The 26,090-nt window shown below is 46.7% G+C and overlaps 1 protein-coding gene and 5 non-coding genes across 6 annotated transcripts in view; 1 reads left to right on the top strand and 5 right to left on the bottom strand.

Annotated features, from left to right (window-relative positions):
• Positions 1 to 9,459, bottom strand: part of LOC120986364 (CD209 antigen-like protein C) — a 52,511-nt gene extending 43,052 nt beyond the window's left edge. Inside the window, exon 1 of the mRNA XM_040414894.1 lies at positions 9,428 to 9,459. Within this exon, the coding sequence (XP_040270828.1) occupies positions 9,428 to 9,444 (17 nt within the window). The 5' untranslated portion in view covers positions 9,445 to 9,459. The remainder of the gene's footprint in view (positions 1 to 9,427) is intronic.
• TRNAM-CAU lies at positions 3,644 to 3,716 on the bottom strand. Its single transcript has one exon. It is a non-coding gene; the product is annotated as a tRNA-Met (tRNA).
• Positions 9,460 to 15,844: 6,385 nt separating the features above from the next.
• TRNAN-GUU lies at positions 15,845 to 15,918 on the top strand. Its single transcript has one exon. It is a non-coding gene; the product is annotated as a tRNA-Asn (tRNA).
• Positions 15,919 to 16,206: 288 nt separating this feature from the next.
• TRNAK-CUU lies at positions 16,207 to 16,279 on the bottom strand. Its single transcript has one exon. It is a non-coding gene; the product is annotated as a tRNA-Lys (tRNA).
• A 6,639-nt stretch (positions 16,280 to 22,918) lies between these two features.
• On the bottom strand, positions 22,919 to 22,990 carry TRNAE-CUC. The gene has a single exon. It is a non-coding gene; the product is annotated as a tRNA-Glu (tRNA).
• A 334-nt stretch (positions 22,991 to 23,324) lies between these two features.
• Positions 23,325 to 23,397, bottom strand: TRNAV-CAC. Its single transcript has one exon. It is a non-coding gene; the product is annotated as a tRNA-Val (tRNA).
• Positions 23,398 to 26,090: the final 2,693 nt, after the last annotated feature.

Raw genomic sequence — 26,090 nt, 5'->3', positions numbered from 1 at the left:
CTGAAGTGTGTGGTTAGAGGCAGATTCATCCTACACGCTTCCAGACTTAAGAGAATTAGGGCTGGGGAGGTTAAATCGTTATTGGTGAAACTAGCGGAGCTGGAGCAGAAACATAAGGGGTCACTCTCAAATGAGGCTTTCCAGGAGCACTGTGAGACTCGCACAGCTCTCAGGAAAATAATTGACCAAATGTACCTGGGCGCTAGGGACAGGCTACAGAAACTCTTCTATGGTCATGGTGATAAAAGTTGCAGACTGCTAGCGAGAATGTTGCGGCCCAAATCGAACGCTCATATATCCCCTCCCTAAATCGTAGGATAGGAGGGCGAATTAATGCGACAGGGGACATTCTACAAGAATTTCACTCCTATTATGAGGAATTATATAACATTAGAGGGAAGTTCACGGACTTACCCATTGAAACTAAAACTAAAAAGATCAGGGACTATATGTCCGGCTTGCTTGGCCCTAAACTATCCGCTGAACAGAGGGAAGAATTAGAAGGTGAGATAACGGAATCGGAGGTGCATAAAACAATTAAGGGTTTGACAGTCGGTAAAAGCCCAGGACCAGACAGCTTCACGCCTCGCTTTTACAAAAGCTTTCTGGACGAGATTTCATCCCCCTTCGCTAGAATGTGCAATTCCTTGTCGGATGGTTCATCTTTCCCTCCCCAGGCTTTGATGGCCCACATCTGTGTTATTCCGAAACCGGGGAAAGACCCGCTAGCATGTAGCAACTATCGTCCTATTTCTCTGATCAATGTAGACGTGAAGATCTATGCAAAAATTTTAGCTGATTGAATGAAACCGTTTATACCATCTTTGATCCATGTAGATCAAGCGGGCTTTGTCCCAGGGAGGGAAACGCGTGACAATACCATCCGTACCATGGCCATTATTGACCATGCTAGCAAAGGGGGATCTCCTCTGTGTCTTTTGTCGATCGACGCAGAAAAGGCGTTCGATCGAGTGGATTGGTCTTTTCTGTCTGAATCCCTAAAAGCGTTTGGTTTCGGCCCTGGCATGATAGATAGAATTTTGGCATTATACCGTGACCCTAGCGTCCAGGTCCGAGTCAACGGATCTTTATCAACCCCATTCCGTATCCATAATGGCACCAGACAAGGGTGTCCACTTTTCCCTTTGTTATACATTATGGTTATGGAATTTCTAGCCAGAGCTCTAAGGGCCAATGAATCCATCAAGGGCCTAAGTATGGGTGAATTGGAGTCAAAGATAGCCATCTATGCAGATGACCTCCTTATATATTGCACTGATCCGCTGGTCAGCTTCCCTAACATTCTGAAGGAATTCTCGTCCTTTGGTGACCTCAGCAACTTTAAAGTGAACCTCCACAAATCTGAGGTCCTTAATGTTACTTTGCCCCAGAGCTTGGCCAACAGTTTACAGTCCTCTTTTCCCTTCCGTTGGGCTCAAGGCCACATAGCTTATTTAGGCACGGCCATCCCCTCTGACCTAGCTAGTCTCTTCTTCCTGAACTTCACCCCTCTTATAGAGGATGTTCAGAAGGATCTGAGGGCCTGGAGGGGGCTGCCACTGTCTTGGTTCGGTAGGATTCACACACTTAAAATGAATATTCTCCCTCGTATCTTATACCTTTTTCGCACCATCCCCATACCCCTCCCGAACAACTTTCTTTATGGACTCTGAGGTCTATGTTCCTTAAATTTATCTGGGGCTAGGATCCTCCCCCAGACTGGGGATGAGATTTTTAGTACGTAGTAGGCCAAGGGAGGCGCTGGGGGTCCCGGATTTATCTAACTACCATAAAGCATCAATCCTTTCATACATATTGGGAATGGGTTCCACAATGGGCAATCTAAAAGATGGGTCCAGTTTGAGAAACTTGTGGTGGGGTACCCAACCCAAAATATACTCTGGATCTCTAAATCCAAGAGACCCTCGCGGCTCCCCCTATTGACCTCGGGCATCTTGAAAATCTGGGATAGAATAGCACTACCATTAGGTCTCACTCAGTCTCCCAGCCCTATGACCCCCCTTCTTAATAATCCTGACTTTCCTTTGGGAATGGGTCGTACATCATTTCTGGGTTTGGCCCTCACAGATAATCCTACTGTATCTATGGTCCTTGCGAGGGGCTCCCTTCAGCCACTCTCCTCTTTCCCGCGGGGGACATCTAAAGGGGCATGGTTATCTCATAAGTCTTCTATAAGCTGTGGACTCCAGGAGAAGAATTTTAAGATTATGTCCAGGTGGTATAGGACCCCGGTCCTTCTGCATTCTTTCTTTCCGTCCTGCCCTAGCTCTTGCTGGAGATGTGGTCGCGAGGAGGGCAACATGTCCCATATTTGGTGGTCTGCAGCAAAATCACTCCTTTTTGGGAAGCTATTAATGATCTGTATGACAATGGTTAGCGGTAGCTCCTCCAGACGGACCCCTGAGGGCGCTTTGCTTTCCATGTTTCCTGGCTCAATCTCCACATTGAAAAAAAGGCTCTGAGTTTCTTTGTTCAAGCAGCAGCCCTGGTTATCCCTAGATTCTGGAAATCCACTCTCCCCCCTCTCCCTAGGGACTGGCTTATCACTTTGAAAAAATCTTCAGAATGGAGGAGCTCTGGCGGAGGACATGGGTAGCTCCACTAAGTTTTAAAAAATTTGGACACCTTGGATCCTGTTCAAGGGTTCTCCTGATTTTAAACACGTGGCGTAAATAGAGATGTCGCCAGTCCCTAGAGAGAATACACCATCCATGCAGAATTCTTTTCTTTACCTGCACCATTAGCAGCGCCTATACTAGAGAGTACTCCACTTACGGTCCGTGAAACTTAGGACTTGCTCCGCACTGTTCTTTAAAACCTCTACTGGTTTTATCAGGGATTCCCTTCCCCCCCCCTTTTTTTCCTTCCTGTCTGTCTGTGTCTTTGTCCTTGTATGTATCATTTGTTGTGTAGTATAAGTTAGAGCTTTCTATCTATATATTCTCCCGTAACTGGGATTTAGTGATACCTTTACAATGAAGCTGGGTTCCCGAGTTATATTCTGGTATCCATTTTTCTACAATATATCTGCGTACATTTAATGTGATTGTCTGAAAGTATACAACTACTGTACACAGCCTCGATTTGTAATCAGGCTGTTTTCATTGTACTGCTACTATATTGGCTCTTCTAATAAAAGAATTTGAACAACAGAGGGGTGGTAACCGGTTGGGGGGGTGTACCTGCACAGACACACTCAATCCAATCAGAGCTGCCATTTTCAGATACACCATTTACAGGTACACACCCCCAACTTGTTACCACCCCTCTGTACCCTTACTGCAGACTGCTAGCAATGAATTCATAAGTTCTAGTAGAAATAATAAAGGAACGACACAACATAGAGCCATAAGAATAGATGCTGCAGAATTGTTATTACATGGGGGATGCATGTGGCTATTAAAACAGGCATGTCAGGAGTGGTGAAAGGTCCTCTTTAAATTCTAGTCCAGTGGTCAGCAGCCCTTTCGCAATATGCTCCATACAGTTTAGAGAATAGCCAAGCAAGTGTGCATGCTGGGAGACATAGTTTCACTACAGTGGGAGTGCCGAAGGTTGCTGATCCCTTTTCTAGTTCTACTGGACATAAGGGGGGAGGGGGAGAAAAAAAAAAAAAAGCTCTTGCCCTGTGTGAGGATCGAACTCACAACCTTCAGATTATGAGACTGACGCGCTACCTACTGCGCTAACAAGGCAACTGGCTCCTAATTGCCAGGAGATGCAACAAAATGCCTATCCTGTCGTATTTTGCAAAGCAGGATCTGCAAGTGTGCACACAGTGATATGGTGAAGAGTTCATATCAATGACATACATGATGCCATCACTGCCAGGACCACTTCGGCAGGATTGCTGGAGTGGTGGCAGATTTAATGGGTAAGTAATGACGCGCCCATAGACATAACATCACAGGAAATTAGAAAAAGTTTCATAGTCAGTCATGTGACCAGAATGTTACATAGAGACAATGGTAAAATAAATATATTACAAAAGAGGAGTCTGGACGCAGCTTTCTTCTCTCTCCCTACTGAATATACATTGACTTTTAGCCAAGCCAAATGAGTATGTGGACAGGGGAGTCAGGAGGGAGTTGGGAGAGAGGTAACTGTCGGCCAAATGATATACTGAACGTCTAATCTAAGTTTTCAAAAAAAGATTTGTACAATGGTTTCTTTGTACAATCATAACTATAAAGGAATATGTATTTTGTGGGCTTCCCTAATGTCTCTTTCAGCCATATTATTTCCTGTTTCAGCTGCACAGCTAGATGCATTTCACTCAGAAGCAGGGGGCTCATTCCTTCTCTGAAATCTTCCAGCACTGTACTGCTGTGACGTCCATTTCCTTACTTCTCACTATGTTTTCTTTCACCTCCAGAGCTCTCAGAACAGATAAGGAGGGAGAATATCACACCAGTGGCATAACTAGAAATGACTGGGCCCCACAAAAATGTTTTTGAACAGGGCCCTCTCAGCAACTTCCTTACAAACCCCCTACTTTCATGTAACCCTCACTCCTGTGACTAGTCAAGATCGCTCTCTCAGAAGCGGCCCAGCAGCCGCTCAGTCTGTTTCCTGTGTATACTGTATATACTGTCAATTTATATGTCATTAAGGCGCTGCTGCTGCTTCTATTGTGGTTTTTTGACATTGCAGTCACAGCAGATTTGCATCTCCATATTTATTTAAAGGAATTCTGTCATCAGATTATGTTATAGAGCCGTTTATAGGGTCTGCCAGATCTCCTATAGCAGTGATGGCTAACCTCCGGCACACAGCTGGAGTTCCGGAGGTTAGCCATCACAGTCTTATAGCATGTCCGCAATATACCTTTGTCATATTTATGAATGATGTAGTTTATGCAGAAAATCGATTTTTATAAATATGTAAATGACCTCTGAAAAGAGCCCAGATGCGCCTATCCGAAAGAGCCCGCAGCGCCCTCAATCCCAAAGTCCCTGGTCCTTGCTCCCCTAATGTCACTCAGAGGAATCTCCATGCACCTGTACACCGCACGTAAGCACCTGCACGGTCTTCCGTCCCTGTTCTGGCATCAGCCTCTGGGAACAGACAGCGCATGCGCCCGCTGTCTGCGCACTTTGCTTGACCAGGAAAGGAAGAGCTCCGGCTCCGCTGCATGCAGGGATTTCACGCCACTCTGCTCTTCCTTTCCGGGTCAAGCAAAGCGTGCAGACAGCTAGCAGACCCTATAAATCGATCTATAGGCGAAATCTGGGTGACAGAATCCTTTAACTTATTTAATGTGAATGTGTCATCAGAAAATGACCCGTTGTATAAATGATGTTTTTTTTTTATTTTTTATGTCACAATGATTAAAAATAACCACTAGGTCTAATAATAGGTAATGATTTCCTGTTTTACTGTACCGGTAACTTTTCAGTAGCTATTATCATCACAGGCAGGATTACAATGACAGATATCACCTATACATAGATAACACAGGATCCACCATTCACAATAGGTGATCTCACGGCTTATCTGCTCCCTCCTGACCTCTGCACAGGTCACAGAGCATGCCCAGAAAACTCTCCCATAGAAGTCACATGGTGTCTATGGCCGATGTAGCTGCTCTCGAAAGACAAGAAGTCTTAAGGGGGTTCTGCAGTTTTTTTCTTTCTGATGATTAGTGTTGATCGCGAATATTCGAATCGCGAATTTTAATCACTTCAAGAGTTCACGAAGATGTAGAATATAGTGACATATATTCATATTCGCGAATATTCTAGATTTTTTTTCCTCTGAACCCATGATCCCTCCCTGCTTCCTGCTTGTGGGCCAATGAGAAGGCTGCAATGTCTTTGTCACAGCTTAGCAACAGCCCTAGCAACCAATAGAAAAGTTCCCTCCCCCTTACTATATAAGAACCTCCGCAGCAGCCATTTTTTTTATATATAGATATAGTGACCTGGAAAATGACAAAAATAAATGTGTTTAAAAAACATGATTTAAAAAATGACACATTCCCTTTAAGAGGCGCCGACTGATGTTATCTTGACAAAGCACTAATACATTGGAGTACAGAAGATTTGGAACGCATTTTCTCCTTAAAAATAAAGTTTAAAAAGGTTTTCACAAAGTTATAAAAAAAAAAGTATAGCAGACCAATAAAATAAAGAATAATCACTGTTTATCATAAAAAATAACATAACATTGATAAAACAAAAAGAAACAATATATTTTGTATTCATGCAAATAGAGAGGAGCGAAAAGATTCCACAGAATCGACTAATCCAGTCGTCGGGGCTGTTAGAAAACACTACGACCGGCAGAATAAAGAGCACATGGAATTTATACTGCACAGTAAATGCAGAAAAAAACATCCAAAAAAGTACGTTTGCAAAATAGCGATCCGCCAAATCCGGATGCTGTCCGTGTGCCATCTGCCTAATTATTTTAGCGGACACAGTGACTTCGGTGGTCCATCTATTTTGTGTGGAAACAGACATACGGATGCTGAAATCACTTGGATGATCCGGGTGCTTTCTGCATCACCCGGGCCACAGCACTCTTCCTGCCACGCTGTGTTGTGACCCGACGCCGCACAACGCGAGGTCACAAAGCGCGCCAACGTCCTCATTGCTGTGCGCAGGACTCAGCACAGCGAGAGACTGAGGAAGCCAGGAGGCAGTGTGTACAGAGCCAGCACTGGAGGAGCGCTGCATTCACTGCTCCCCATTTGTTTGCCGATGCAACAGAATGGACATATAGATGTGGACCGCATACGTCGTGCTGTCCGCATCTTCTGCGGCCCTATTGAGGTGAATGGATCCACATCTGACTGGCACAAAATGCGGATCGGGTGCAGAAAAAAATATACTTATGTGTGAATGAGCCCTAAAATCAACTACCAAAGTTATTCCACGAAGTCTCATGCGACTTCGTGAATAACTGTCTTCGGCTTATACATTTTAAAGGGAACCTGTCACCGGGATTTTGTGTATAGAGGTGAGGACATGGGCTGCTAGATGGCCGCTAGCACATCTGCAACATCCAGTCCCCATAGCTCTGTGTGCTTTTATGGTGTCAAAAAAAACGATTTGATCCATATGCGAATTAACCTTAGATGAGTCCTGTCCTTGAGATGAGTCCAGCCTGAAGGAGCCCAGTACCACCCCGCATCCTCCGAATCTCCTCCTTGCTCCCCGACGCCACAAAGCTAGAGCCCAGTAATCTCACAAAGCGCGAGCTAGCGCATGCGCAGTTAGTCCTGTGAGGCTGATGCCAGCACAGGGAAGGAACACTATGCCGACACTGTGCATTGCCAGATTACGGCGCTCTGGCTTTGTGACGTCGGGGAGCAAGGAGGAGATTCGGAGGATGCGGGGCAGTGCTGGGCTCCTTCAAGTGGCTTGACAAAGCACTATCTTAGCGCGAAACGGCTGTTGCCTGACTTTGCTGCATTTTGTGACCCGCACCTGACGTGTTTCAACGATAATAAAGCTACGCTTTGTGAAGATTTGGCGAGTGTCGCTTTTTCTTATTTTTTTAATATATATATATATATTTATTGTGGGGATTCTCTCTGGTAGTTAGGACTAGCGGATGCAGTATAGAGGCAGAGTACACAGTTCTTGAATCAAACAGCGGTGTTTATTCACATATTGGTGTATAACAAAATGCAGATAAGGTGTATCACAAAACGCAGGTGGCTTGGTGTTTGTTCACACACAAGGAAAGTCCATAAACAATAAAAGTCACCTTTTCTCCTGGGTGTTAATTCACACCCTGTTAGGCCTGTTCACCTTTAGCGGGGCCTGAGTACTTCAGCCCGGTTCCAACTTCAAATCCTAGCACAGCCCTCAGTTCACAGCATACAGACTCCTGAAATCCACTGGCTGGTTTTTATGCCTGGCAAAACCCGGCCTGAAACATGGGGAGTAGTCACCCACCCAGCACTTTGACTACTCCCAGTAAGATCCGTCCCGGATCAGCTATGACAGCCATACTAAATCTCACAGTGTCAATTAGCAATAGCTGCTGCTGACACATAAGGCTACTTTCACACTGGCGTTTTGGTTTCCGTTTGTGAGATCCGTTCAGGGATCTCACAAGCGGGCCAAAACGGATCAGTTTTGCCCTTAATGCTTCTGAATGGATAAGGATCTGCTCATAATGCATCAGTTTGGCTCCGTTCCGCCTCCATTCCGCTTTGGAGGCGGACACCAAAACACTGCTTGAAGCGTTTTGGTGTCCGTCTGACAAAACTGAGCCAAACGGATCAATGTAAGTCAATGGGGACGGATCAGTTTTCACTGGCACAATAGAAAACGGATCGGTCCCCCATTGACTTTCAATGGCGTTCAAGACGGATCCGTTTTGGCAATGTTAAAGATAATACAAACGGATCCGTTCTGAACAGATGCAGACGGTTGTATTATCTGAACGGATGCCTTTGTGCAGATCCATGACGGATCCGCAGCAAACGCGAGTGCGAAAGTACCCTAAAATACCGGCTCTTACTTCACCGAGGTCAGGAACCTTGGTGACACATACCTTCCATCCACAATGATTCCAGGTACCTTCTTACAATATACTGTACACACACTCCCTATATACTATACATGTACACACTCTATATATATAATATGTAAAGTATAAAAATAAATGTATTATATGTAAAATAAAAAAATAAAAAGTCCCAGCTAGCAGAGGATGGTTTCGATCCATCGACCTCTGGGTTATGGGCCCAGCACGCTTCCGCTGCGCCACTCTGCTGCCTGCTATCACACCTCCCCTTCTAGCAGTAGATCAGCATCATCACACAGTCAGACCAAGGGCTCATTACTCAGGGATCAGACCAGTTCGTTGCCAGCCGCTCACCCTGCGCTACCAGACTGTTTCTAATATAGCTAGCCCAGCTACACCCCTGCAGCTTACAATGGTATGACCCAGGGTCCGGCTTGCCTCCTCTGGTAACTGTATAGAGAAGGATCGTAGAGTTGCACAAGGTGAGGGAGTTCAGTGTGGTGACTTTCTGAAGATGTTGCTGAGCGCCTACCTTCTGCTTCAGGGTGCTGAAGTGAAACCACCGCTGCATACTTCCGTAATACGACTCTGCTAGATCAGCAGAAAAAACATGGAAGTGCCAGATTCAGCACGGAACGGAACTGAACAGACTCTACTGACTACAATGGAGTTTCTTCAGGATCCTGATTTTTACCTAACAAAAAAAGTACTGCGTGCAAAATCTTTTTATTCTGGTCTTTTTGACAGAATCTGCAACAGAGGTCGTAAACGGAGCCTTCAACGCAGATGTGAACAAGCCCCAAGATAAAAATACTTCAAAATGGTGATTTTAAATAATACAACTCATACTGCAAAAAAAAAAAAAAAACATTACACCATCTATGTAGTAAAAGGAAAAAAATGTAAAGTATGCTGATCTTACACCTCATCAGAAACCATCAAGGCATAAAGACAACCCTCAGCTATGTCCCTCTTCTCTAAAATCCCATCATCATCTGGAACGTGACTGATCTCCAAGACCTTTCCCTTTTCCCGGTTGTCTTTCAAGCAGCATAGAAGGGTTATGTTCTGTCAACTCCTATCGGACAGAAGATAAAAAGTTAATTAGTAACAGCAAGTAGTCAGACTCCCTATAAAAAGCCCCCACGAGATGTGAAATAAAACCGCCGCCATTAAAAACGGACATGCTATACATTTTTCACAGCCATGTTTCAATCGATAGGGCACCTATTTTCTGGCCGTCTTGCATCTATTTTTAGCAGCTGTGAAAAAACTGATGATTTTCATTGAGTTTTTAAGTTAAAACCCCAACCCCTGTGCAGTGCCCTCTGGATAGGTCATCAGTATCTGATCAGAGGGTGTCTGACACCCGGGACCCCCACCGATCAGCTGTTTGAGAAGGCATTGGTGCTCACAGTAGTGCCACTGCCTTCTCGCAGCTTCCCCTAGGCCTTGTGACGTTGACCTAGGCACAGCTCAGCCTCATTGAAGTGGATGGGGATGAGTTGCAATACCAAGCACAGCCACTATACAATGTACGGCGCTGTGCTTGGTGAGCTGTGAGAAGGCAGCTGCATTACTGCAAGAGCCGGTGCCTTCTCAAACAGCTGATAGGCGGGGGTCTCGCTCTCGGGTGTCGGACCCCCACTGATGACCACTTTTATAACCAAGCCTGAGGACAGGTCATCAATATCAGAAGCCTAGAAAACCCTTTTAAGACCCTTTTTGCATGGGCAGGTAATTGGGGACAAACATACGTTGCTGACAATTGGCCTGAATAAAGGTGCCGTCGATCACCCGATGGACAAGCTCATTCAAGTGAAAGCATTGGAGATGCATCAACCAAAATAATTGTTTCCGAACAGCACGTCGCCCTGTGTCCACAGGGATCTGCCGCCTAGAAACAACAAATCTTTATGGGGGGGAGCCATAGTAACTAAATTACTAGAAAATACCCTTGTAAGGGCTCATTCAGACCGCCATAGTGTTTTGCAGTCTGCAAATTGCGAATCTTCAAAACATGTATACCGGCCGTGTGCGATGTGCATTTTACAGAGTGACTAGCCCTGTGATAGTAATGCCTTATCTTGTATGCAATCGCGGACAAGAATAGGACATGCTGTTTCTTTTTTGCGGGGCCGTGGAACGTAACTACTAGTGTTGGTCGAGCACCAAAGTTCATTTTATAAAAGTCAACAGGTCAGCATTTTCAGTTGACAGGCGGATGCGCTTATCAGTTATTATGCCCCCAGCAGCACTAAATACCCGCTCTGACAAAATGCTGGCGGCAGGGCAGGCCAGCACCTCCAAGGCATAGAGCGCCAGTTTGTGCCACATGTCCAGCTTGGACACCCAATAGTTGTAAGGGATCACACAGGGATCACTGAGGACACTGACACGGTCCGCTACGTACTCCACCATCTTCCGAAATGTTTCTCCCCTTGTGAAACTAGGCTGCGCATCAGGGTGAGGGTGCTGGCGGGGTGTCATAAAACTGTCCCAGGCCTTGGAGAGTGTTGCCCTGCCTCTGTTGGAATTGCTGTGTGTTCCCCTCGTCTTCCCCTTCTCGATTGGCCAAGGAAGTACGTACTCTGCAGCCAGCGTTGTCAGCTGGAAATTTTTTGGACCTTCTGGTATTGCACCATTTTGCTTGTCCCTTCCACCACAGGAATGAAAGATGAGAAGTTCTCTTCAGAGCGGGTGTCGAGAAGGGTGAAGAAGCAGTAATCGGTGTTGGCCAAAATGCGTACAACGCGAGGGTCACGGGAAAGGCAGCCGAACATAAAGTCAGCCATGTGTGCCAGAGTCCCAACAGAAAATACTTTGCTGTCCTCATCAGGAGGATTAGTCTCAGTCTCCTCATCCTCTTCCACCCATCCACTCTGAACAGATAGAATAAAACTTCCAAGGGTACTACCCTCTGTAGTGGAAGAACCGTCTCCTGCTCCTCCTTCTCATCATCATCCAATTTGCGCTGAGAAGACGAACTGAGGGTGGTCTGGCGATCACCCTGTGTACTGTCTTCCCCCATTTCCACCTCTTCTACATGCAAAGTGTCCACCTTAGTTGTGAGCAGCGAGTGTTTGAGTAGACGCAGAAGTGGGATGGTTATGCTGCTAATAGCATTATCGCCGCTCACCATCTGTGTTGATTTCTCAAAGTTGCGTAAAACCTCACAGAGGTCAGACATCCATGCCCACTCATCGCTTGTGAAGAGTGGCAGTTGACTGGAAAGGCGACGACCATGTTGTAGCTGGTATTCCACAACTGCCCTCTGCTGCTCACAAAGCCTGGCCAACATGTGGAAAGTGGAGTTCCAGCGCGTGCTCACGTCGCACAAAAGTCGGTGAGCTGGCAATTGCAAGCGCTGCTGCAGCGTTGCCAGACCGGTGGAAGCTGTCGATGACTTGCGGAAATGGGAACACATGCTTCGCACCTTCACCAGTAGCTCAGGCAAATTAGGGTAGGTTTTGAGAAATCGCTGAACCACTAGGTTGGACACGTCGGCTAGGCATGGTATGTGTGTGAGCTTGCCAAGCTCCAAAGCCGCTACCAAGTTACGGCCATTATCAGACACAACCATGCCTGGTTCTAGGTTGAGTGGTGAGAGCCACAGCTCAGTCTGGTCCCTTATCCCCTGCCACAGCTCTGCGGCGGTGTGCTGTTTGTCACCTAAGCAGATCAGTTTAAGCACGGCCTGTTGACGCTTCCCCACTGCAGTGCTACACTGCTTCCAGCTACTGACTGATGTCTGACTGGTGCTGCAAGATGATAATTCAGAGGTGGAATTGGAGGAGGAGGCGGAGGAGGAGAAGGGGAGGTTGCAGCCACTAACGTAGGTGGTGGTGGAAATCCTGATGGAAGTAGGGCCCGCAATCTTTGGCGTCGTTAGCACCTGTACCATCCCAGGATACGACTCGCTCCCGGCCTCTACAACGTTCACCCAGTGTGCTGTCAGGGAAATGTAGCGTCCCTGGCCAAAAGCACTTGTCCATGTGTCAGTTGTTAAGTGGACCTTCCCAATTTTACAGGACACATGCTGGTGTAAGGCTGGGACTGCACACCGTGAAAAATATTGGTGGCTGGGGACAGAGCACCGCGGACAGCCTCCGCCATTAGGGTCAATTCACACGTCCGTTGTTTCTTTCCTGATCTGTTCCGTTTTTTGCTGAACAGATCTGGACCAGATCTGGACCCATTCATTTTCAATGGGTCCTGAAAAAAAATCAGACATTGAGCTGTCCGTTTTTTTTCAGGACCCATTGAAAATGAATGGGTCCAGATCTGGTCCAGATCTGTTCAGCAAAAAAACGGAACAGATCAGGAAAGAAACAACGGACGTGTGAATAAGGCCTTAGGCTGCGGAAACCCTCAGTGTCAGCAATTTGGAAAGGTGCGCATTTAGTGCTATGGTATCTAGGGGGGTAACTGGGTATTTGCGGTTTCGTTCAAAGGCCTGGGGTATAGACATCTGTACGCTGCGCTGGGACACAGAAGTGGATGTGCTAGCTGATGGTGCTTGTGAAGGTCCAGGTGCAGGGCGGGAGGCATCCGGGCCTGCATCTTGGACAGGGGATTGGCCAGCACGTAATACAGGGGAAGAGGAGGCAGTTGTGTGACCCGCAGACACTGGTTGTGGACCCAGGCATTCGGCCCACCTATTAGGGTGCTTTGAAGCTATGTGGCGGATCATGCTGGTTGTGGTGAGGTTGCTAGTGTTCACGTCCCTGCTTATTTTGATAAGGCACAAGTTGCAAATGACAATTCTTTTATCGTCCGCACTTTCCTCCAAAAAGTGCCAGACTGCGGAACACCTACCCCTTGGCAAGGGAGATTGCAGCAAGGGGGTGCTCCAGGGAACAGTTGTGGGCAGGGAACAGTTGTTTGGTGTTGCCTTCTCCCTTTTGCCATCCCACTGCCTCTTCCAGCCTGTTGCGGTGCTGCGGATCCCTCCCCCTCTGTACTGCTGTCCTCGCTCGGCTTGCCACCTTCCCAGGTTGGGTCAGTGACTTCATCGTCCAGCACCTCCTCTTCCACTTCCTCACTGAGGTCATCCTCCTGACTTGTTGACTTAACAACAACCTCAGTTATTGACAAAGGTGTCTCATCATGAACCTCTTGAGACACTAATTGCGGTTGACTTATTGGCAACTTTGTCTCATCATCATCATCCACCTCGTGAAACACTAATTGCCAATCCCCACCGTCATCTTCTTCTGACTGTGGATGCTCCAGAGTTTGGGAATCAGGGCACAAGATCTCTTCATGTCCCTCTTCAAGCGGGCTTGGTGAGAGGCCCAAATTAAGGAATGGCGTTAAAAACAGCTCCTCAGAATATCCGAGTGTGGGATCACTTGTTTGCCAAGACTCTCCATGGTGGGTGGAAGGAGTATCAGGGTGAGGATTCTGTTAACCAGACTCTTGGCTACTGAGACTGGACTTTGTGGAAGACAGGGTGGTGCTTAACTGACTAGAAGCATTATCTGCTGCAATCCAACCCACCACCTGGTCGCACTGGTCTGACTTCGAGAGTGGTGTCCTGCGCCGCCCTGCAAACTGGGACATGAAGCTACAGTAGGTATCATGGATCAGTGTGTTTCTTGTGCTCTGGCAGCAGGCACAGTTTCACCGCACCCAGGGCCACGGCCTCTGCGTGTACCATCATCAGCACGGCCACTTCCCCGTCCCTTACTGCTCGCCTTGTGCATATTAGATGGTATATATGCTTGCAAGTATGTCACACGTACTGTAGCGCAGGTTTTGTAAGTGTATGCGCAAATAAAGTACACAGAATGTCACAGATATTTTTAGGATGCGCACACGTTAAACAGGAGGTATAGCTCAAGTAATGTCACTGTCACCACCGCCTAATAAAAATTACAATCAATGAATGTCACTGATATTTCGGATGCGCAAACGTTATACAGGAGATGTAGAACAGGTCATGTAACTGTCTATCTACAGAAAAAGTACATTGGATGTCACAGATATTTTTAGGCTGCGCACGCGTTAGACAGGAGATGTAGCGCAGATAATGTCGCTGTCTGCAGCGGCCAAAAATTGCAAGCTATTTAGCGCAGGTTGCGTTCAAAATATATATTGCTGCCACACACAATAGTCCTTAAAAGGACTTTTGGGGCTATAAAAAGTATAAAAACTAAAATATTGCTATTTCAATCCCTACACTATCTCTCCCTTCTGCTCTCCAGCTCTCCCTGACTAATACTGAGCCGAACACGTGTAATCGGGTGCTATATAGCACCCAATTACGTATTCCGGCCAGCCAATCACTGTAATGCCAGTAACCAACATGTGGCTACGGTATTACAGTGAAGGCAGTACTTACCTGCACGTTTATTTTCTGCGTAGCAGCAAACAAACGTGCGGGGAGGAGACTCGAGCATGGCGCTCGAGCACACGCGGTATTCGGCCGAACACTAGTAACTACGGATGCAGACCGCATATGGTGCGCTGTCCACATCTTTTGCAGCCCCATTGAAGTGAATGATTTTACGGAACGGATGCGGACTCAAATATATGGTCTTGTGAATGAGCCCTTAACCATAGGCACAAAATATCCAAGATTGTTATTTTGCAAACTGTCCAAATGCATAATGCAGTTAAAAATAAATTATATATATACTCTATGTATACAGTCAAAATATATGCACACTTTTTATATATACAATATATATATACACACACTCTGTCAAAATCGATATATATATACACACACTCCCTATATACTATACATGTACACACTATATATATAATGTCAAGTATAAAAATGCATTTATTATATGTAAAGTAAAAAAAAAAAAAAGTCACATCTAGCAGAGGATGGTTTCGATCCATCGACCTCTGGGTTATGGGCCCAGCACGCTTCCGCTGCGCCACTCTGCTGCCTGCTATCACACCTCCCCTTCTAGCAGTAGATCAGCATCATCACACAGTCAGACCAAGGGCTCATTACTCAGGGATCAGACCAGTTCGTTGCCAGCCGCTCACCCTGCGCTACCAGACTGTTTCTAATATATCCAGCCCAGCTACACCCCTGCAGCTTACAATGGTATGCCCCAGGGTCCTGCTTGCCTCCTCTCACTCCCCCATGCTGCTGGTCGCTGAACTGTACAGAGAAGGATCATAGACTTGCACCACAGGGTGAGGGAGTTCAGTGGGGTGACTTTCTGTAGATGTTGCTGAGCGCCTACCTTCTGCTTCAGGGAAACCATCAGGTGGGCGGCCGCAGGGAGTCGTCTGTGCTGACTGTGCCCTGTGGAAGCTCCCGGGAGTGCAGGCTCTTACTCACCACAGTGCAGGGAGAGCCAAGTCATCAGCCGTCTCTGTGGCGCAATCGGTTAGCGCGTTCGGCTGTTAACCGAAAGGTTGGTGGTTCAAGCCCACCCAGGGACGAGAGTTTTTTTTTTTTTATATTATTATTATTAATCAGTATTGTAGTGAGTGTATATTATACTAGTGAGGTATTACCATCATTCTTCAAATATAGATAGATAGACCAGTAGATATATAGAATGATATTAGATTTGAATATAATTGTATTTAATACAATGCACTGTCAATAAAAATCTATTCAGTGTAACAGAAAAATAAAATAATGGAAGAAAAGCGGGGAGAAAAAAAAAATCTAAGTTACAGTGGAAATTTAGAAAAAAAAAATTATCATGAGGTAAAAAAAAAGTTCGCCCAACGTAGGGCTCGAACCCACGACCCTGAGATTAAGAGTCTCATGCTCTACCGACTGAGCTAGCCGGGCAGACGATGGATCAGTGCTAGTTGTGTGTAAGGTACTGAACACATTGAACCTCTGCTGTTCCTTGCATTGTTCTATTCTTCCTTCAATAATCTTTTTTTTTTATATTTATTTCAGCCTCGCTGTGTCAGGGCTCATTTTTAATTAATATCATTGTGAAACAAAATAAAAAACACCAAATTGTTCACTTAGATTTTTTTATTTTCCATTACTCCGTTCACCATATAGGATAAATACTTGTATATTCTAATAGCACAGGCATGTCAGGAAATGGCGATACTAAGGATGTTTGCTATTTTTTTTTTGCTTATTTATGTATAAAATGGGGACGGATTAGAATTTCTAGATATTTTTATTCCTTTTTCTATTTTTCACGCTTTTTTTAGTCCCCCTAGGAGACTTTAACATGTTATTGTCTCATCGCTTCTCCCATAGACTGCAGTGATCTACCATTGTAGTCTATGGAACCATGTTAGCTTCTGAGCGGACGCCATCTTTAAAGTCCCAACATGCCTTTGATACTGAACCCCCTCAATAAAAATAAAAAAACACACACACACACCTAGTGCCCTCATAAATTGCAAAGTACCATTTAAAAAAAACTAAACAAAAACATACAGCGTTCCCACTTCCTTGCTGTACTCCAGTGATGTTTTTGAAGTGACCCAGCGGATCCCTGCTAAAAGTTGCAGAGTTAAATGTTGTGATTTAAAGGGTTTCTGCAATTTGTTTAAACAAATGATCTATCCTCTGGGACCCCCCGGGACCCCCGCTGATCAGCTGTTTGAGAAGGCAGCAGCGCCGCGGCCTTCTCACTGTTTACCGCTGGCCCAGTGACGTCACGACTAGTATCAACTGGCCTGAGCACGGTTAAGCTCCATTCAAGTGAACAGAGCTTAACCGCGCTCAGGCCAGTTGATACTAGTCGTGACGTCACTGGGCCAGCGGTAAACAGTGAGAAGGCCGCGGCGCTGCTGGAGCGCCGCTGCCTTCTCAAACAGCTGATCGGCGGGGGTCCCGGGGGTCGGACCCCCGCCGATCAGATGCTGATGATCTATCCAGAGGATAGATCATCTGTTTAAACAAACTGCAGAACTCCTTTAATGCTAAAACCACTTGTCTCTTTGTGCACTATGAGAGCAATTTATCATCTCCCTTGTGCCATAAAAGTGGCTTTAAAAAGTCGTGATCCGTGTGTCTGTAACATTTTGAATGCAACTTTTTGGGGGGGAAAGTTTCAAGTTTCTTTTTTTTTACGCTGGCTCTGGGCTGGTTCCGCCCCCTCGTTAGACAGAGTCTTAGCTAAGCAGAGCTAGAAGCGAGACATACATGTGTGAGCTCCTGCCAAGTAGGCCCAAAGAGAAGCCTCATCCAGGAAACACCATTCCTGAGACTGAAAAGCTGCCGGAGAACAACTGAACTGAGAGACTGTCCCGGACTGGAACAGAACAGACAATCAGAGGACATCTAGAACCATCAAGGCCGTGCTGGATTCTGAAAGTTATATACCGCATGTAGCAATAAGACTTTACTGCTTGTGGAAAGGGTTAATTGCCTCCTACACCCGCCAGACTTTGAGACAGACTGGCCCCCGCAGCCTTGGAATTGCAGAAAGAGTTTGTGAGAACCGAAATGCATACCTGTGGTTATTTGGGAAGGTTGCAAAGTGTGTTTAGAGTGAGACTCAGGGAGGACTACTACTACCATCATTGCTACTGCTTATACTTAACTATTGCAAGAAGCATACTCTGTAACATACTCCAGAACTGTGTCGATGGCTGCTGTGTGAACTACTATTCCCATTATCTAGTCAATAAAGAGAGACTTCATTTATTGCAACCAAACGGGCCTGGTTATTGACTGCACCATCCATCATCTGCGGGCCCCTATATCTGCTCTCCTGCCTTGCACCCATTAACCTAACATCAAGGACACCCCACCCATACCTCCCAAATTTTGAAAAACACAAAGAGGAACAATATGTGTGGCATGCACCTGGCGGTTTTTTACACACTAACCCACGCCTCTAACTCCGCCCAAAACATAACTATACACACCCAGTCCCCTTAATGCCCCCACATTGTAATAAATCCACCTTTGTGCCAGCACACAGTAGTTATGTCCTAATTGTGCCCCCTTCAAAGTAGTTATGCCCCCACTGTGCCCTCTTAACAGTTGTTATGCCCAGATATGCCCCCTTCACAGTTGATATACCTAGATGTGCCCCCTCACAGTTGTTATGCCCAGATATGTGCCCCCTCACAGTAGTTATGCCCAGATATGTGCCCCCACAGTAGTTATGCCCAGATATGTGCCCCCTCACAGTAGTTATGCCCAGATATGTGCCCCCTCACAGTAGTTATGCCCAGATATGTTTTCCTCACAGTTATGCCCAGATATGTGCCCCTTCACTGTAGTTATGCCGAGATATGTGCCAACTCACAGTGGTTATGCCCAAATATGCGCCCCCACAGTAGCTATGCCCAGATATGTGCCCCTCACAGTGGTTATGCCCAGATATGTTCCCCCTTACTGTAGTTATGCCCAGATATGTGCACCCACGCAGTAGTTATGCCCAGATATGTGCCCCCACACAGTAGTTATGCCCAGATATGTGCCCCCACACAGTAGTTATGCCCAGATATGCTCCCTTCACAGTAGCTATGCCCAGATGTGCCTGAGGTTGGTGGTACTTGATAATTTGGTGGTAATTATCATTTTACAGCTCACAGTCATTGCTGGTATTTAGTTCCTTATCAGTATATTGAGCTGTAGACATGGATTACTTATAATCTTTATCATTCATTATGGTTTTCTAACTTGTCTGTACAAATGTTGGATGTCTGTGATTTTGGGATAAGTTGTCCAGAAAAAAGAAAGATTCTGGTTGGCAACTCTGTGGGAAGCAGCAGTTGGCAAATGGCGAAGCTGGAGACGGTTGGGAGGTATGCCCACCTAACACCAGGCAGGAGCCCCAGAATGTTTAGGGTGCACCCTCCACTCCCTGCAAGCGTTGGAGTGAGCCACTGTGAAACACCACTACTCATATCAGTGCCACAACTACCACTCCCATTCTCCTCCTGATTCTCCCCCTGCGTACTTGCTGCATTTACTAGGTCGGCCTCTTTTACCTAGCCCTGGCTCTTGTGGAAGAGTGCAGGGACGGAGATGCACATCTAGTGAAAAGGCGAGAGACGGTAGGGCAGGGAGTGTAGGGAGTGTCCCAAAGACATGGATACAACTAGGTTTGCCACCTTTCCCAACAGCTGGAATGCCAAACGTTGCTGACCCCTGCTTTACCCCTATTTCACTGCTACCCCTGAACTTTTTCGTCTTTGACTGCACACATCTCTGCCTTGACCCATAAGGGTGTAGATGCCAAAAAAAATGGACCCCGAGGCTGATTCTGCCTCCCTGAAACATGCCTTTTTTTTCCTGCTCTAGTTCTTCAACATCCTGATCCTGCCAAGCAATTCCTTTTGGAAGTAGATGCATCATCTATAGGTGCTGGAGCAGTTCCGTCACAAAAGGCTCCTTCAGGCAGGATGGTGACATGCAGGCTCTTCTCCGAGGCCTTTTCTGCTTCAGAAAGTAATTACTCTATTAGTGATAGAGAACTTTTGGCCATCCAGATGGCCTTGGAGGAGTCGCATTATCTTTTTGAGGGAGTAAATGCAGCATCGCCGCCGCTAGGGGTCCCTTTTAAGAGGGAAAAAGTTACTTGTGTTGCCGTGAAGCAACAAGGGCACAGGCCCCCTTCTAGTGATATGGTGTAGGTATGCCAGAGTGGTGTAGGGTGGCCCAAATTCCCTTAATCGTGATGTGCGCGTGTCACGGTGCTCCTACCTGGATCTGCTGCAACCCCAGGCGTTGGCTCCGATGCAGCAAAAGAGATAGTGGATGAAGGGGATGATGAAATAAATTGAGTCCAGACCTTGTGATGAAGTTGATAACAGCTTTACTTTTCATTAAACGCTTCTCCAAAGTTTCCAGCAGGCTTTGGCATAAATTCTGGCAGGCTAACTCACTCGGCTCTGCTACATCTGTTGCTCTCTGGCTCTGCTGTGCTAACAGGATTAATAGGAATCTTTTCCTTAACTTTCGGTAGTCTGGTCTATAGAATTTTCTTCCTGGCTTTTTGAGGCTTCAGGCTTTGGCCTCTGGATCCAGCAGAGCTGAAGAGGCTTTGCTGGCTTGGACACAGCCTTCCCTAGGAATAGATAGAAGCGGGGAGTAAGAGTGGTAACGCCACTCGGGGGCGTTACACAAGTCATCCACGAAATTTAATATATCATCAATCTGCACAGCGACACAACCCACGTCAAGCCTGCTGGTCCCTGTTCATCAACTGGTTTAACTTTCTTCTCCACTTCCGTTTTGTAGACAAAAATGTTAAAGCCGATGCTCGCTTGCTCATTTTCAGAACTCCCATGTAAATAAAGGGTGAGCGCGATATGCTTGCACCTTGTGCCCTATTTCACTTTCAGGGGCCCGTTCTGGAAATAGGGTCCCACCTCTGAAATCTGCACCTTTCTGACATTGATGGCATATCCTAGTGATATGCTAACAATGTCTTAGACGAGACAACCTCTTTAAGGAAACATACTATATGGGGGGCACTTATTGGAACCTAATACTGTCAGGGGCCACTTGGAGGTCATTCTATGGTGTGTGGGGCACAGAGATGACTGTGTTCATCATGCTGTATGGAGAGGCACAAAGGGGACATCATACTGTGCCAGAGGCAATGAGAATGCATCATTATTGTATGATGGGCACATCCAGGGGTGCACCACCAATGAGGCCAGGTGAGGCGATCGCCTCAGGCAGCACCAGGTAGGGGCAAGAGGGGGGCAGCGGAAGGGACGTGGGTTATAAGCACTTTCATTGTGGCAAAGGGGTTAGATTAAGAAATTGGCATGGGCGGGGGGGCGTTTTAGTTTTTGTCTCAGGCAGCAGAAAGGCCAGGTGCACCCCTGGGCACATCTCGGGGGTATTCTCATACCTCCCAACCGTCTTGGATCTGGCAGGGCAGTCCTAGATGTCAATGGCTGTCTTGCGGTCCCGGGAGGGCGGAGGTATGTCTTGTTCTCAACTGTCTCTGTGTTCTTAGGATGCAGAGACACAGTTGCAGAGAGCAGAGAGCGCGCAATCCCTACTTCACCATTCAGCTCCTGGCACTCCCCAGCAGGCATGGTGCGGTCACAGATATCTCACGATGCTGCTGTGGACGGATCCGACAGGCTGTTTACCCGGTTGGATCCGTCCTGCCGCTATTTCGCCGTGCCGCCGCTCCGTCCCCATTGACTATAATGGGGAGGGGGGCAGAGTTCCGGCGCAGAACGGCAGTTCGCGGTGAGAGGCCGCCGGACTAAAAAGTCGGACATGCAGGACTTTCAGTCCGGCGGCCTTTCGTCTTTTTTTTTTGGGGGGGGGGGCACAATGTTGGCATTGGTGCTAAAAAGGGGGCATAATTTTTAGTTGCCAACTGTCATGAATTTGTCAGGACTGTCCCTGATTTTCAGAGGCAGTCCCAACAAATTTGCACTGTCCTGGGTCGAGAATGGGTGGGGCTAACGCAAACCCATGCCTATAAGTGGGTGTACCCAGGTGGGACTGGGGCTTTCCCAGGGGCAGGGCTTACATGCCCCTATTGTACCAACTGAAATGTTGGTAAGAATGTAGAAGGGTGGCAAATTTTATAGTACTAAGCCACGGAATGCATATCTATACAAGTCCAATCCTGCCCAGTCCCCTTAGTGCCCCCTCAAAGTAGTTATGCCCACCTTGTGCCACCACACGGTAGTTATCCCCACATTATGCCCCCCCTTTCAGTAGTAATACCCACATTGTGCCCCTCTTTTAGTAGTAATGCCCACATTATGCCCCCCCTTTCAGTAGTAATACCCAAATTGTGCCCCTCTTTTAGTAGTAATGCCCACATTATCCCCCCCCCCTTTCAGTAGTAATACCCACATTGTGCCCCTCTTTTAGTAGTAATGCCCACATTATGCCCCCCCTTTCAGTAGTAATACCCACATTGTGCCCCTCTTTTAGTAGTAATGCCCACATTATCCCCCCCTTTCAGTAGTAATACCCACATTGTGCCCCTCTTTTAGTAGTAATGCCCACATTACCCCCCCCCCCCCCTTTCAGTAGTAATACCCACATTGTGCCCCTCTTTTAGTAGTAATGCCCACATTGTGTCCTTTCTGGGGGCACAAAGGGGACTATGCAGGGTCGGGCGTGTATCGGTAGGCACTGGGTGGGGTTAGAGGCGTAAGCTATGAGCCCCACTGATGGTGTCCCTCCATGGGTTTATCAAAAGTTGGGAAATATGTGGGGGTGGGGGTGGGGGACACAGGATCGATAATTATGGGAGTCCAGGCAGTCTGACCCCCACCAAATAAGACGTGTATCCCCAATCTTCTGGCTCAGAAATAGATTTAAACCTTGGTGGGGTGGCTTCCAGTTAACAAGGAGTTGTCTTGTTGTAACTTACTTGGCCCTAATTAATGTCTTTTACACAGAGCTCTTTTGCATCAGTGTAGCAAACAATGCATACTCCTAATAGTAATGCATATCAATCATAAGAAGAAAAAAAAAAAAAGTTAAAGAAAAAACAAAAACAAAAAACATTCTTTCCCTGACCGGGAATCGAACCCGGGCCGCGGCGGTGAGAGCGCCGAATCCTAACCACTAGACCACCAGGGAAGCTGAAAGGAGCTGCACATGTATCTGTATATGAACAACCTACATCCATTCCACTGTTCTTGGACAGACTGACCCACAAATACCTCCCCAGCGAGTAACATGGGGTGCTGCTGCCTCCTTCACCCATATATTTAAATGTGGATGTCCACTTGGTCTCCTTTCACTAGAGGTCATTGCCAGCTCTATGACTATGTATAATAACACACTACCTAGAATGAGAAAACTTTTTTTTTTCTAAGTGCCCAGTCTACAATACACAGTCAGTTCATGATTCTCAATGCTCACAAAAGCTATAACATACTAAAGTTGAAAAAGTTTCACAAAAGAAAAAAAGTGTTTCTGCCCGGTTTCGAACCGGGGACCTTTCGCGTGTGAGGCGAACGTGATAACCACTACACTACAGAAACTTCTATACAGATCAGCCTTCCTGCAGGGAGCCACCTGACTGTTCTGATAGAGGTCTCAGAGCACAGCACTAGGACCTGCTTGAGAGCCCTGCATGAAATGTTACCATGTGCTACAAACACCTAATTCTAATTAGAAGAACTAGAGGTCATTTATCAGGTCAAAAGTGGCTTAAGGCCTCATGCACACGACCGTGCGCTTTTTGCGGTCCGCAAAAAACGGAAGCCGCCCGTGTGCCTTCCGCAGTTTGCGGAACGGAACGGGCGGCCCATTCTAGACATGCCTATTCCTGTCCGCAAAACGCACAAGAATAGGACATGCTATATTTTTTTGGCGGGGCCACGGAACGGTGCAACGGATGCGGACAGCACACGGAGTGCTGTCCGCATCTTTTGCGGCCCCATTGAAGTGAATGGGTCTGCACCCGAGCCACAAAAACTGCGGCTCGGATGCGGACCCGGAAAAACGGTCGTGTGCATGAGGCCTAAGGATGTCGCAAGTATCGGCGCACAAAACTTGCAATTTTTCCCCCGCTCACGTCTCTTTTCTAAAATAGGGAGACAAGGGAGTGTGGGTACAGTTACCACCTGGTCGGTATCTCGCCTGCCAGGCAGGTATTTTGGTGGCCCTGCCGATGCCGGTGCTTTTTTTCTACTGGTCCTATAAGGACTGTTACTAATGAGTGCTTCCATTGTGTAGCGCTCATTAGTACAGCCTTTAACTCCCCCCCTCCCCCAATTGTGTTAATAAAAAATTAATAAATAAAAAAACCTCCTCCATTTGCTCGCACTGCAGTGAACACTCGCTGCTGACTGGATGCACCGGACAGGACCTGCGAGACGTCATCACGCTGGAGCGCAGGTCCTGTCCTGAGCTTCCAGTCAGCAGCGAGTGGTCACCATCGTGGCGTGATCAAATGGAGGAGGGGAGGTTTTGGTTTTTTTTGCACAGAGAAGAGAAGGGGGCATTAGTAATTCTGAGGGGCACTAATGGGGGCATTTCTATTACTGGGCGGCTCTATGAATTTTGGGGGATGCTAATGGGTTCATTATTCATTCTGGGGGGCACTAATGGGGGCATTAATATTATTGGGGGAATTATTAATTCTGGGGGGTGCTAATAGGGGCAATATTCATTTTAGCAGGTGTTAATGGGGGCACTATTAATTCTGGGGGGCACTAATGGAGGCATTACTAGTACTGGAGGCACTAATGAAGGCATTAATTTTGGGGAGCAATAATGGGTGCATTGTTAATTCTGGGGATCAATAATGGGTGCATTAATATTATTGGGGGCACTAATGGTGGCATTTTTAATTCTGGGGGGTGCTAATGGGGGAAATATTTATTGTAGCTGGTATTAATGGGGGCACTATTAATTCTGGGGGGCACTAATGGAGGCATTACTATTACCGGGGGCACTGGGGGCATTATTAGATCTGGGGGATGGTAATGGGGGCATTATTAATTATGGGGGTGGTAATGGGGACACTATTAATTTTGGGGGGCACTAATGGAAGCATCACTATTACTGGGGGCAATAATGGGGGCATTATTAACTCTGGGGGGCACTAATGGGGGCATTACTGGGGGCACTAATGGGGGCATTTGTTCTGGGAGCACTAATGTGGGCATTTGTTCTGGAGGCATTAATATTACTGGGGGGGCACTAATGGGGGCATTATTAATACTGGGAGCCACATTCTGACTAGACTTTAAATTAATTTGATGTCTGGTCTGAGGTCAAAATACATTTTTGGCTCTAGACAGAGGCTTGGCTAATTTTAGGGTCCGAACTGGAGTCTAACTTACTTAGTATCTGGTCTGAAATATGAAGTATGGTAATTTAACTGGAGTGTGATTAACTTTGGGGTCTGGTCAAGGGCCTGAATTTAGGTTTCTGGCTGTGGGCCTGAATTAAAGGGGTTCTGCACTTTGTTTTAACTGATGATCTATCCTCTGGACACCCGGGACCCCCGCCGATCAGCTGTTTGAGAAGGCAGCGGCGCTCCAGTAGCGCTGCGGCCTTCTCACTGATTACCGCCGGCCCACTGAAGTCACGACTAGGATCAACTAGCTTGGGCGGGGCTAAGCTCTGTTCACTTGAATGGAGCTTAGCCCCGCCCACGCTAGTTGATCAGTAAAAACAAAGTGCAGAACCCCTTTAAGTTTAGAGTCTGGGGTCTGAATTAATTTAGGGCTCTGGTCATAGCTCTGAATTCATTTTGGGGTCTGGTCTGGGGTCTGAATTAATTTTGAGGTCTAGTCTGGGGTCTGAATTAATTTAGGGGTCGAGTGTGGGGCCTGGATCAATTTTAGGTAGAGACAGACAGGGCCACAAGAGCAGCTGGTGACAGGGTCAGACTCTGACAATTGAGGGTCCCTGTCGATCGTGTGTGAGCTTTTTGTTTTCCAAGAGCCAATTTGATTATATTTCGGCTAGCCTTAGACCACCTAGCTCTTGGTTCTCCAGAAAATCCCACACTGGTTTGCCAATCTACCATTCCTTGTGAGACAAGCATGGAAATGCATGTAGTCCCTTATATGTTACTAAGCAGGCCAAGCAGTTTCACAGATTCCTCATGCAGTATGTCCACCCCTGGCCACAGGAGTTGGCTTTTATAGCACATGCTTCTTTTCTATCATTACCAGCTTATGTTGGGGGATAGTCCACATATAAAACTGGCATACAGAAA

This window comes from Bufo bufo, chromosome 1 (assembly GCF_905171765.1).
Source record: "Bufo bufo chromosome 1, aBufBuf1.1, whole genome shotgun sequence".
NCBI classification, from domain to species: Eukaryota; Metazoa; Chordata; class Amphibia; order Anura; family Bufonidae; genus Bufo; species Bufo bufo.
Note: the sequence above shows the minus strand (reverse complement) of the source record. Positions and strands in the feature narration are given on the sequence as shown.